General features: G+C 53.2%; 1 protein-coding gene across 1 annotated transcript; it reads right to left on the minus strand.

The window, feature by feature from the left end:
- Positions 1-2,606: 2,606 nt before the first annotated feature.
- LOC311591506 (uncharacterized protein) lies at positions 2,607-12,080 on the minus strand. The gene is made up of 5 exons (XM_084771180.1): positions 11,917-12,080; positions 9,440-9,517; positions 7,798-7,921; positions 7,221-7,313; positions 2,607-5,390 (listed from the first exon to the last, which is right to left on the minus strand). The coding sequence occupies exons 2-5, from the start codon at positions 9,446-9,448 to the stop codon at positions 3,259-3,261; spliced, it is 2,358 nt and encodes a 785-aa protein (XP_084627306.1). The 5' UTR covers positions 9,449-9,517; positions 11,917-12,080; the 3' UTR covers positions 2,607-3,258.
- Between the last annotated feature and the right edge of the window lie 402 nt (positions 12,081-12,482).

Here is a 12,482-nt window from a genome sequence, read left to right on the forward strand (position 1 = left end):
AACAATGACATAGCCCTCTTTCAGACCCCTGACCTTTTTGTTGTTGTTTTGAGACTGGACTTGTTGGGAGCAGGGTAAGAGACAGGAACGGGCTGAATATGGTCAGGATATATTACATGCATGCATAAGAATACTTTAAACTATTAATTCCATGCCTTCTTGGAATTGGATCCCCTCTCCAAGACAGGGTCTCTCTGTGTAGCCCTAGCAGCCCTGGACTCCCTTTGTAGCCCAGGCTGGCCTCAAGCTCATAGTGATCCGCCTGCCTCTGCCTCCTGTGTGCTGGGACTACAGTCATGCGCCGCCACCGCCTGGCTGGAATTGGTTCTTTTCTAAATTAAATGTACAGTTTCTTAGCTCTTACTTCAGTGGGCTTCCTTATTGTGTTTACGGTGTATGTGTTTGTGTGCACATATAGACTGGAAGACAAACTCCACTCTTGGTCGTTTTTTGAGACGTGCACAGACACACAAACATCTATCACTGAACTGTCTCCACCCAGCAGCCGCCCAGGTAACGACACAGAGACTTTTAATTAGTATGAAAGCTTGGCCTTAGCCTAGGCTTGTTCCCAATGAGCTCCTATTAAGTCAACCCGGGTATACTAATCTACGTTCTGCACCACAACGCGTGACGTCCCCTCAGTGCCAGCACCTGTTTCTTCCCCCCATGTCTGGTTCTTTCCCAGAGCTCCTGGCAGATGTCCCACCTAGCCTCTCTACTTTGCTCTTTATAAAGCCAAACGGAAGGTGATGGAGGCAGTCGAGGCCTCGTTACAATACCAAAGTCCCGCCCCGTTCACAGCTCTGTCCCACAGAAATCAGCACTTGTTTACACAGTGCACCAGGGAGTGTGACAGCAAACATTTGCATAAATTATCTTTAAAAAATGGATCAGGACCGTATGATTGAGCACGGCTTTATTACAGTGAAGGGCTTTATTACAGACAAGATACACGACAAAATTACCCCAAGTTGAAAAGTCCAAAGATGAGGACGGTTTCAGAAACGCACATGAAACGCACTTAAATGTCCTATATGCACATTTACTCACGGTTGCTTAACACGGGGTCCTGACGGTACCAAGCTCCGCTCCCGAGCCACGCGTAGTGCTCAACTACACGCACATTTGCATCGTTCAGAATTGCCATCCACCCACAGGAAAGCGTCAGCAAGTAGCTAGCTCACCTCTTCTGTGATCTTTTATTTACCTTTATAAAGGAAACCTTTCAAATATATGAGTGATGCTAAATAAGGCTTACCCTTTCCTGGGGCTTGCTTTCCTTCTACGGTAAAGACACATAAATATATATTATGTATCTCCTGTAACCATAGTCGATGTTTTTCTTTTTCCTTTGAGACACAGACTCAGGCTACATAGTTCAACTCGAACTTCTGAGTCCTGGAATTAGAGCTTAGGCCCCGATGCCGGGCTGTGCAGTGCTGGGAATCAGACTCAGGGCCGGCCGCACGCACGCACGCACGCACGCACGCACGCACGCACGCACGCACGCACGCACGCACGCACGCACGCACGCACGCACGCACGCACGCACGCACGCACGCACGCACGCACGCACGCACGCACGCACGCACGCACGCACGCACGCACGCACGCACGCACGCACGCACGCACGCACGCACGCACGCACGCACGCACGCACGCACGCACGCACGCACGCACGCACGCACGCACGCACGCACGCACGCACGCACGCACGCACGCACGCACGCACGCACGCACGCACGCACGCACGCACGCACGCACGCACGCACGCACGCACGCACGCACGCACGCCAGGCAAGCGTTCTTACCAACTGAGCTACATCTCCAGCCCTCATAGAACTTAAAATGTAATTCTGAATTTTTTTTTTTTTAAAAAAAAATTCTTTTGGACTTTCTATGTTGTATTTAAAAAGCAAGCACTTCTAGGTTTGCCTAGAAAATAAGTAATCCACATATAAAAATCATGTCTCATGTTTTACACATCTACATGTCACTGCAAATACTCTAAAATAGAGCTGCATGCCACCTCTCCTATGAGGCATCCTTACAGTACATCAATAACAACCCACCAGCAGCGGTTTTCCTGAATGAACATAAATCACATCATCACTTTGGATGATTGGCGTTATTTTGCCAAAAGGTCTTCTGGGATTACATCTGAGGGGTTTTGGAAATTAACTCGATGAGTTAGAAATAAATTAGCCTTTCTTGACTTTGTGTTACAGGATATAGTAGTGAAAAAAGTAAGCTCTTAGCCGGGCGTGGTGGCACACGCCTTTAATCCCAGCAGTCGGGAGGCAGAGGCAGGCGGATCGCTGTGAGTTCGAGGCCAGCCTGGTCTACAAAGCGAGTCCAGGACAGCCAAGGCTACACAGAGAGACCCTGTCTCAAAAAACCAAAAAAAAAAAAAAAAAAAAAAAAAGTAAGCTCTTGGAAAAATAGCTTCTCGAACTATTTATCCTCATGGATTTCCGCTGGGTTTGCAGCAGAGAAACGAGAACGCTTGTGCAGCACACGCAGGCTGTGCATTACACACCTCACCGAAAGCATACATGTCCAGTTGTTGACTCAAGTTTACACAGGAGCAAAATCACTTCCTGTCATATAAGAGGCGAGTGTAGCCGGGCGTGGTGGCGCACGCCTTTAATCCCAGCGCTCGGGAGGCTGAGGCAGGTGGATCGCTGTGAGTTCGAAGCCAGCCTGGTCTACAAAGCGAGTCCAGGACAGCCAGGGCTACACAGAGAAACCCTGTCTCGAAAAACCAAAAAAAAAAAAGAGGCGAGTGTAAGGCAAAGATTTCCCACACCCCTGAGGGAGCCACAGTTCCCGCCAATACACGGTGCGGAGCTGGGAATCTGAGAGGCGTTTGCACACTCTTAGCCTCCTCTGAGTACTTCCCCCCACTAAGTATGGAACCACACCCTGTCCCCACATTCCTTGAGTTCAGCTTTCCCAGCGAGCGTGACTTCATAGGTGCCTATTAAATTCTGAACCATCGAGAAAGGTCTCCCATGCTCCTGTGTTCATAGTTTCTTATGACTTTTCTCACTTTGAGCAAGATATGAACCCAGGAAAGTCTCCATATGGCTGACTTGTAGGTTTTGCCCCCACGAACCAACTGACTTGGACAGAGGCGTCCAAGTTACAGCCCAAGGCTTTCCCCATCGCAGTCTTACGTTTCCCGTGGATGTACACACGGTGGCGCCGAGGAAGAGCCGAGGCGCGGAGAGAGCCTTTCCCAGGGTCTCAGCCTCAACTCGACTTCTCGTCAGAACCAACCCCCTGCCGCTGACTGAGCTGCGCCATGAGCAGAATCTTCCCGACGCTCCGCAGGTTGATGAGGTTGTTGACGAGCGTCAACTCTCGCATGTCCAACAGCATCTGGCTGCCGAGCGAAGAAGGAGGAGGAGGCGGCTGCTTGCCCGCGCCCCCCGCCGCGGCCCTGGGCTGCTCGGCGCTGTGAATCCGCTGGTGCTTGATGAGGTGCGACTGCTGGATGAAGCCCTTGCCGCACTCGCCGCACGCGTAGGGCCTCTCGCCCGTGTGGATCCTCTGGTGCCGAGCAAGGTCGGAGGCGGAGGCGAAGGCCTTCCAGCACTGCGGGCACTTGTAGGGCTTCTCGCCCGTGTGCAGGCGCTGGTGGCGCGTGAGCTCCGAGCTGTACCGAAAGGCCTTGGGGCACTGCTCGCACTGGAAGCGTCTCTCCCGGGTGGGCGCTGCCTTCCGCCCGCTGTCGCCTGAAGGCCAGCCGTCCTTACGGTCACACGACGCTGTCTCCGCGGTCTGGAACCCAGTCAGGGCCGGGCCGGGAAGGAAGGTCCCTCCGTAGCCCTTGCTGGCCCAGCATTTGTCACCAGGGTCCGCCGGGGATCGCGGGGTGGCTTCTAAGCCAGAGCCGAGGGCCGTGTCCCCCTCGCTGAAGCCGTGCGCCTTCTTCCCGTGCACTTTCTGATGCTGCGTCAGGTGGGCGCCGCGCGTGAAGGCCTTGCCGCACTCGGGGCACACGTAGGGCTTCACGCCGCTGTGCACGCGCTGGTGCCGGCCGAGGTCGGACCTGCAGATGAAGCCCTTGCCGCACTCCTTGCACACGTAGGGCTTCTCGCCCGTGTGGATCTTCTGGTGCCGGGCGAGGTCCGAGGGGCAGCGGAAGGACTTGTCGCAGTCCCCGCACTTACACAGCTTGTCCCCGCTGTGCAGCTTCTGCAGGCCGCTGACGATGGCGCGCAGGCTGAACGCCCTGCCGCACCCTTTGCACGCGTACATCTTCCTGGCGGCGGCGTGGGCGGCCTGGTGCCGAGCGAGGAGCCCCGCGTCCGGGAAGGGCGCCTCCCCGTTCTCCTTGTCCTCGAAGAGAGCCTCCCCGAGGTGCGCCAGCTGCCGCCGCGTGTGGCCCAGGGCGGAGCTGAAGCAGCCCTTGCACTCCTTGCACCGGGGCGGCGGCCTGGCCCCCGTGTGCACCTTGCTGTGCTGGCTCAGCTGCGAGCCGCACGCGAAGGCCTTGCCGCACTCCTTGCACGCGTAGGGCTTCTCGCCCGTGTGCGTCCGCTGGTGCTTGATGAGGTGCGACTGCTGGACGAAGGCCTTGCCGCACTCGCCGCACGCGTACGGCTTCTCGCCCGTGTGGATCCGCGCGTGGCGCGTCAGGTCCGAGCCGCAGCTGAAGGCCTTGCCGCACGCGGCGCACGGGTACGGCTTCTCCCCGGTGTGCGTGCGCACGTGCCGGGTCAGGTCCGAGCTGTAGTTAAAGTACTTGCCGCACTCCTTACACGCGTACGACTTCTCCCCGGTGTGCGCGCGAAGGTGGACGCTGAGGAGCGAGTGGAAGCGGAAGGCTTTCCCGCACTCCTTGCACTGGAAGGGCTTTTCCCCGGTGTGGATCCTCCTGTGGCCGGCCAGGCTGGAACGGAAGCTGAAAGCCTTGCCGCACTCGTCACACCGAAACGTCTTCTTGCCGGCGGGAGCCGCGCGGGACCGAGGCGGCTTCGAACCCGGGGGAAAGGTCTGCTCGCATTTCGCGTCTTCCCCGAATTTATCTTCTGCGTGGATGAACTCAGGTTGGGTGGGGTCTGGGGAAAAACCGAGGGATTTTTCGGATTTGAGTTCATTCGCTTTCTCTCCTGTGGTCAGTCCTGGACACTGATTAAAAGCTGTGAGCAGACTGAGGAAGGGCGACTTTCCACAGGGGAGCGTCGTTTGCTTACAGCGTCCCTCTTGGGTCGCACTCTGTGTTCCAGCCTGACTTTTGCTTTCCCAGTCAGCTCCGGGACATGAGCTGTCAAGCCTGTGGCCTGGGCCGGCTTCCATCGCCTCCCACCGGGACGGCTGACTTGCACACATGCGATTTTTTGGCAGGACTTTCTTCAGCTGCCACACGGAATCTATATCTGAAAGGTAAGGATGTAAATATATATACTGCTCCATTATCCACAAAGAAAACCAAGTGCCCTCAAAAGCAAATGTTAAAGGAAATCGCACAAGGAATGTCTTTAAAAAATGAAATAAAACAGTAACAACAAAACCTGAAACCTGGACAATATTGAGGAGGACAAAAACAAAAACCCGGAAATTTCAGAGAGCTAAAAAAAAGAGAGGGAGGGTGCTTAGAAGAGACTAAGATTTTACAAACCCAGGGGCTGAGAAACACAAATGGATACTCCAGTAACAACAACAACAACAACAACGTCACAAGGATGTAACAGCCACAAGGATGTAACAGCCACAAGGATGTAACAGTCCCAAGGATGTAACAGTCGCAAGGATGTAACAGCCACAAGGATGTAACAACAATGTAACAAGCTCACAAGCTCCGCTTCCTTCCTTTCCACTGCCCTATTAATGACTACACTGGCTGCTTCCTTTGTGGCTTTTAAGAATTTATGCATTTATTTTATGCATATGACTGTCTGCCTGCCCTTATGTCTATATATTATGTGTGTGCTTGTACCTAGGGAGACCGGAAATGCCAGAGACCCCCTAGGACTGGAGTCGGGCAGCTGTGAGGCACCATGTGGACACTAGAAATCAAACCTGGGTCCGCTTTAAGAGCAGCCAGTGCTTTTATCCACTGAACCATCTTTTTAGCTCCTACGTGGCTTTTTGTACATAGAAGACAAAAATCATACCCACGCTGGCTCAGTCAAAGACACATTTCTTTTTAAATCATTATTATTATTATCATCATCATCATCCTTATTAATTATATGTGTAGAGAAAGAGAGTGACAGGCAGACTGAATACACACATGCCAGTGGACATATGACACTCATTGTATGTCTCTGTCTGTGTGTGTGTGTGTGTGTGTGTGTGTCTGTCTGTCTGTCTGTGGGCATGCACGTACCACAGCAGACACGGAAGTTGTACTACAACTTTGAGAAGCTGGTTCTTGTCTCTGATCATGGCTCTCAAGGCGCTCGGGAGCACCTTTACCTCAGAAGACCGTAAGGAAGAAGCAAGCTCAGCCGTCCTGTGTGTCCTGGTACAGTATATTCCACCTGGCCGGGGACGTGCTCAGCGACTGGCAAAGGCCTTCCTCGCCGGGCGGCGGCTGCCGGGCTCGCCTCTGCTGTGCTGGCTCCTGGAGGGCCTTATTTGGCCATAAGCCCTTTGCAGGCGGTTTATCTGGTTTTTAGTGATTTATTCAGACTTCTAGCCACCAGCCGGCCCATTATACACCTTCTGCCTATGCTCCTATCACAGAAAAGGCTACAAGGCGCACAGCACTAGTGAGTCAGAGTGAAATTAGAACACTAGTGAGCGTGGGTTAAAGAATGCCCTAATGTGTTCAGGAAACACACAGGAAGGAGAAAGAGGCTGGGCAATTCACGAAGGCAGCCTGTGGCAGCACACAGCAAGAAGGAAAAGCTAAAGCAAGCTAAAATGTGTTACAAAGTCTTGGATCATGGCAACATTTATAGAAACCTAAAAGGGAAAAGGGAAAGTCAGAGCCAGTGACGGAAGCATTTGACCCCCGCCACTCATGATGTCGTGAGCACAGGGGCAGGGGTGGGGGTGGGGTGGGGCATTGGGGGGTGGGGAGGCTCTGCGCTTTGAGTCCCACTGGGGACAAGGAAGCTGACAGAGCTGAGAGTGACTCCCGACTGAAGGCGATGCAGCCGAGCCTCTGTGAAAAGCCATCCATTCAAGGAGGAGCGGCTGTCCTGACCAGTGTATGCCGGGTGCTGCCCACCCGCTGACAGCTGGGGGCCCTCATTTACCTGCGCAAAACCTTGTCTCGCTGCCCCAATCCACGGGCACATCTTGCTCTTTCTCCGCCTCGGGGAACGTACTTGGCTGATAAATGCAAATTCCTGCATGCAAGACAAATTACGGAAGGTGACCACGCGGGGAGGAACGCTACACGTTTCATGTGGTGCCTTGGTAACAAAGGACGAGTGACAATGACAGGAGGGCAAGGGAAAAAACATACAGCATTTTGTGAAGATGAGGAGGAGGGAATTCCCAATGGTTTTTGCAAAAACCACAAGCCAATTTTCCAGAAGAATCTCCCCAATGTTCGCTTCTGGTTTTTGTTTGTTTGTTTGTTTGTTTGTTTTATTTTTGGTTTTTCGAGACAGGGTTTCTCTGTGTAGCCCTGGCTGTCCTGGACTCACTTTGTAGACCAAGCTGACCTCGAACTCACAGCGATCTGCCTGCCTCTGCCTCCCGAGTGCTGGGATTAAAGGCGTGCGCCGCCACGTGGCTAACATTCGGTTTTTGTTTGTTTGTTTGTTTTGTTTAAATGTCACTAATTGACAGTAGAGAACCCATGGATTTGCGGGGATCGAGCCTCACCGACGGCGACGAGGTGGCTGTAGTTCTCCAGCATCACGTCTCGGTACAGACTCCGCTGCTCCGGGGTCAGGCACCGCCACTCCTCCTCAGAGAAGTCCACAGCCACGTCGCTGAACGTCATCACCTGCCGGAGGACAAACCCGGTGTCAACGGTACCCGGAAAACAGACGTCTCCGCTGGAAGGAAGAAGGGCGGAGCCTCGAACGCGATGCATGACGAGCAAAATCCTGGCGGTTTGCAGTGTGGGAGAAAGGGACACGGAACTACGCGTGACAAATGCAGCTGAGTGCTCTGGGGACTGGGGAGGCGGCCCAGGGGTCGAGAGCTCGCTGCTCTTCTAGAGGGACCTGAACTCAGCTCCCAGCGCCCGTCCCGAGCGCCTGTCCCGTCCCGAGCGCCCGTCCTCCCACACGCCCGTCCTCCCACACGCCCGTCCTCCCACACGCCCGTCCTCCCACACGCCCGTCCTCCCACACGCCCTTCCTCCCACACGCCCTTCCTCCCACACGCCCTTCCAGCCTCCACTCCACTGCCCCCCCCTACATACACACTACAAACTAAAATATAAAACCAAACGGCTGCTTGGTCACAACATCCTTACTGGCTTCATATAAGGAACACCAGGACAAGAGGACGGCAGCCCAGAAAAGACACCTGTCCGAAGTCCCTAACTCCTGATAATACGTAAAACACGAGAAAATGTTGTCATTTTATGGACTGTTGGTTTTGTTGTTTGTTCTTTTTAGTATTTTTAGGTTTCTGTTTTGTTGGTTTTTTCAAGACAGGGTCTCTCTGTGTAGCTCTGGCTGTCCTGGACTCACTTTGTAGACCAGGCTGGCCTCGAACTCACAGTGATCCCCCTGCCTCTGCCTCCCGAGTGCTGGGATTAAAGGCGTGCGCCACCACCACTTCCACTTTGTTGTTTGTTTTTTTAGTGGAAGGTACTTTTAGTTGAATTTTTCATCAGTTTAAATTTAAGGAATTCTTTATAGAGATATAGTCCCAAAATAAACACTAATTTCCCTGAGCAGAACGTTTTGGTCCCGGTAGGCGAGGTCAGTCGGCTGACTGCTTGCCGACCCCAGGGCTCTGTGCGCTCAGTGTCCCCGCTAGAACCTGTAAATGCATCAAGAGAGAGGCGCACACTGAAACAGGCCCGGAACAGCACTGAGTCCCATCCTCAGTGACCGAAGGCTCCAGACTGTACGGAGAGCAAGTGAAAAGCGCCCGGTCTCTTCTCAACATGTCTATTTAAAGTGACACTGTCTAGGCCTGACGTGGTGGCGGCGCACGCCTTTAATCCCAGCACTCGGGAGGCAGAGGCAGCAGATCGCTGTGAGTTTGAGGCCAGCCTGGTCTACAAAGTGAGTCCAGGACAGCCAAGGCTACACAGAGAGACCCTGTCTCAAAAAAACAAAAAAGGGACTCCTCCTACAGAGATGTTTTCCTCCCGACTAGGTGCTTTCACGTTTATACCACAGGACTGCACGTGGGGGAGCTGCGGACGGTTAGCTGAGGAAAGCGAGCCCTGCAGGGACCGCCCGACGCCGCTGCCCGCCTGGGAGTGACCTGCGTACATGGCTGCAGAACAAGAGAAGTCCCACGGGGGGAATTAGCTACTTTTGAGACGATGCAAACTCACGTGGGCCATGGTGCAAACACTCCCGAGAGAGCCCTGTTGTCGTCCTGTTCTTGACTCCTACCTTGATGACGCCGAGTCCTGAGGAAACAGGACACGGAAGAGAAGCATGAGGCCACCGCGGAAATGGACAGAAAAAAAGGCCACGCGGAGCCGGGCGTGGTGGCACTCGGGAGGCAGAGGCAGGCGGATCTCTGTGAGTTTGAGCCCAGTCCCGTCTACACAGAGAAACCCTGTCTCAATAAAGGAACAAACAAGGGCTGGAGAGGTGGCTCAGAGGTTAAGAGCACTGACTGCTCTTCCAGAGGTCCTGAGTTCAATTCCCAGCAACCACATGGTGGCTCACAGCCATCTATAGTGAGATCTGGCGCCCTCTTCTGGCCTGCAGGTGTACATGCAGGCAGAGCACTGTGTACATAATAATTAATAGATAAATCTTTTTTTTAAATCCCAGCTTTTAAAAACAAACAAACAGACAAGCAAGCAAACAGACAGACAGATAATCATTCCACAGGTCAGGATATGAGACAAGGTTGTTCTGATTTACTCTAAATGCCTCCAAAAACTCTACAGAGCTAGAAATGGAAGCCTTCGAAAGCAATGAGCAGCACCTGTCTGTCGGGGGCAGGGCCGCCTACTGCCCACGCCTAATGAACTACAGCACCGACTGACTCTTTTTCCTCTGGAGCCTCTGCGAAGGGCTGAGCTGTGATGCTGAAGACAGTGTCGAGGCTATAACAAGCCTGAGGCAGCTCACCAGGCAGCCAGTGAGACACGCCCACACCCAGCATCTGAGGAACCTGGCACACAGTCCCCATTAACCTCGGACCGCTGACTGAGGGGTGGGGGTGATTTAAGAGCACTTGTTGAACTTGCAAGACAAGACCCCGGTTTCGATGGTACATAAACATCCATAACTCCAGTTCCTGGAGATCTAATGTTTTCTTCTGACCTCTTTGGGGGAACTAGGCACTTGGTACCCGTACATATCCACAGGCAAAGGCACGTGCACATAAAATAAAGTTGTTGTTGTTGTTGTTGTTGTTTTTAATTTTAACCATGGAGGGCTGTGCTAAAAAGGTCCTATAATTGAAAGGAAATTCAAGTTTTACTGCATTTTTCCATTATGAGATTTAACATATTTGTGGGGAAAGCAATGAATCAATGACTGTATTATCTAGCCAAGCTATCCGTCAATGTTTTAAGTTAGCTAATTAACTTACTTTGGCTTTTTGAAACAGGGTCTTGTTTTATAGCCCTGGCTGGCCTGGAACTTATTAAGTAGCCTCAAGCGCGCAGAGAGCGCCTGTCTTTGCCCCCAGATCGCCAGGATTAAAGACTTGCAGGGCCCAGCAATTAAATTAAAGACTATGCACAGCTCAGCAATTTTTATTTATTTATTTATTTATTTATTTATTTATTTATGTTTTTCAAGACAGGGTCTCTCTGTGTAGCCCTGGCTGTCCTGGACTTGCTTTGTAGACCAGGCTGGCCTCGAACTCACAGCGATCCACCTGCCTCTGCCTCCCGAGTGCTGGCATTAAAGGCGTGCGCCACCACCGCACGGCGCAATTTTTAAAGATATATAGACAGCACCCAGGAGTGGCCACACACTTGTAATCCCGCACATGATGCATGTGCCGGGCCTGGAAGTTAGAAGCGGTGGGTGAATGGAGGACGCACACGCCCCGCTGTAGAACCATATTCAGAGCCTCAGGAAAAAGTGCTGTGCGCTCTGGACAGCTGCGCCTCTGCTGACCCCACCCGGCTGTCTGCCATTTCACCCACCACTTCCCTCTGCCTCACCCTCACTTTCAGAAAGAATCGGCGTCTTATTATTAAACACTGATGCTCACTCTTTCGTGGTACCAGGGCGGCTGCTATCTTATGTATGCACACTTGCATGCACACACACAGTATCATACACACACATGCACAGGATCATGCACACGCACAGGATCATGCACACACACACACAGGATCATACACACACACACACAGGATCATGCACACACACAGGATCATGCACACACACACACAGGATCATACACTCACACACACAGGATCATGCACACACACACACAGGATCATGCACACACACACACAGGATCATGCACACACACAGGATCATGCACACACATGCACAGGATCATGCACACACACACACAAACACACAGGATCATGCACGCGCACAGGATCATGCACACACACGCACACACACATGCACACGCACGACCATGCACACGCACGCACACGCACACACACACACGACCATGCACACACACGCACACGCACACACACACACGACCATGCACACACACACGCACGCACACACACGACCATGCACACACACGCACGCACACACACGCGCGCATTCTGACTGACCACAGAATGCGTCCACAGGCCAGGGCAACCCACGCGGGGACCCCCAAGTGTGTGCACCCCGCCGCACCCACTCACCCCCAGGCTCCCACACTAACCCCGACCCCGCCAGCCCGGAACACCACCGCGTCCTCCTCAGAACTCCGCGCTCGGCGAGGAAGCCCTTCGGCCCTGAGCCCGGCGTGCGCAGCCATCCTGACTGCTGCACTCAAACCCGGCAACCGCCATGCATCACAGAATCCGGAACCCGACCTAGGGATTCAGGCCTGAAGCCAATCGGGGGCCGGAAACCGGCTTCCCCGGAAGTTGCTTGGTCGCGGTGCATTCTGGGAAATGTAGTCCGAGCTCTGTGTAGTCTTTTTAACAAAAGGCCAGACAGACAGCTATCAATTTAGAGGCCCTAGCTTTAAACTCCATTACTTCCGTCAACACGGACCGCCCCACGCACAACGTTAACATCTGTTGACGCGAGCTTCAGGGATTTCAGGGCACGCCGAGATGGCCGATGCTGAGACCTACATTACTGCCCTTCCTAGGCTAAGCGAAGGTTGTATCTTGCCATCTTCGGACCTGTCATTATGCACGGGTGGGGTGGTTTCTGGGGAATGTAGTCCACTGCCCGGGAAGCCCGAGAAACCGGCCTCAGGTCTACATTCCAGCCACA

This window comes from Acomys minous (assembly GCF_964271855.1).
Source record: "Acomys minous genome assembly, chromosome: 20".
In the NCBI taxonomy this organism is placed as follows: Eukaryota; Metazoa; Chordata; class Mammalia; order Rodentia; family Muridae; genus Acomys; species Acomys minous.

Excerpts from the sequence above, each read along its gene's own strand:
- LOC311591506 (XM_084771180.1), bottom strand. Across the intron at positions 7,314-7,797 it reads CAGCCACCTCGTCGCCGTCG|GAATTTGCATTTATCAGCCA; the intron begins GTGAGGCTCGAT and ends TCTTGCATGCAG. Across the intron at positions 5,391-7,220 it reads CGAGACAAGGTTTTGCGCAG|ATATAGATTCCGTGTGGCAG; the intron begins GTAAATGAGGGC and ends CTTACCTTTCAG.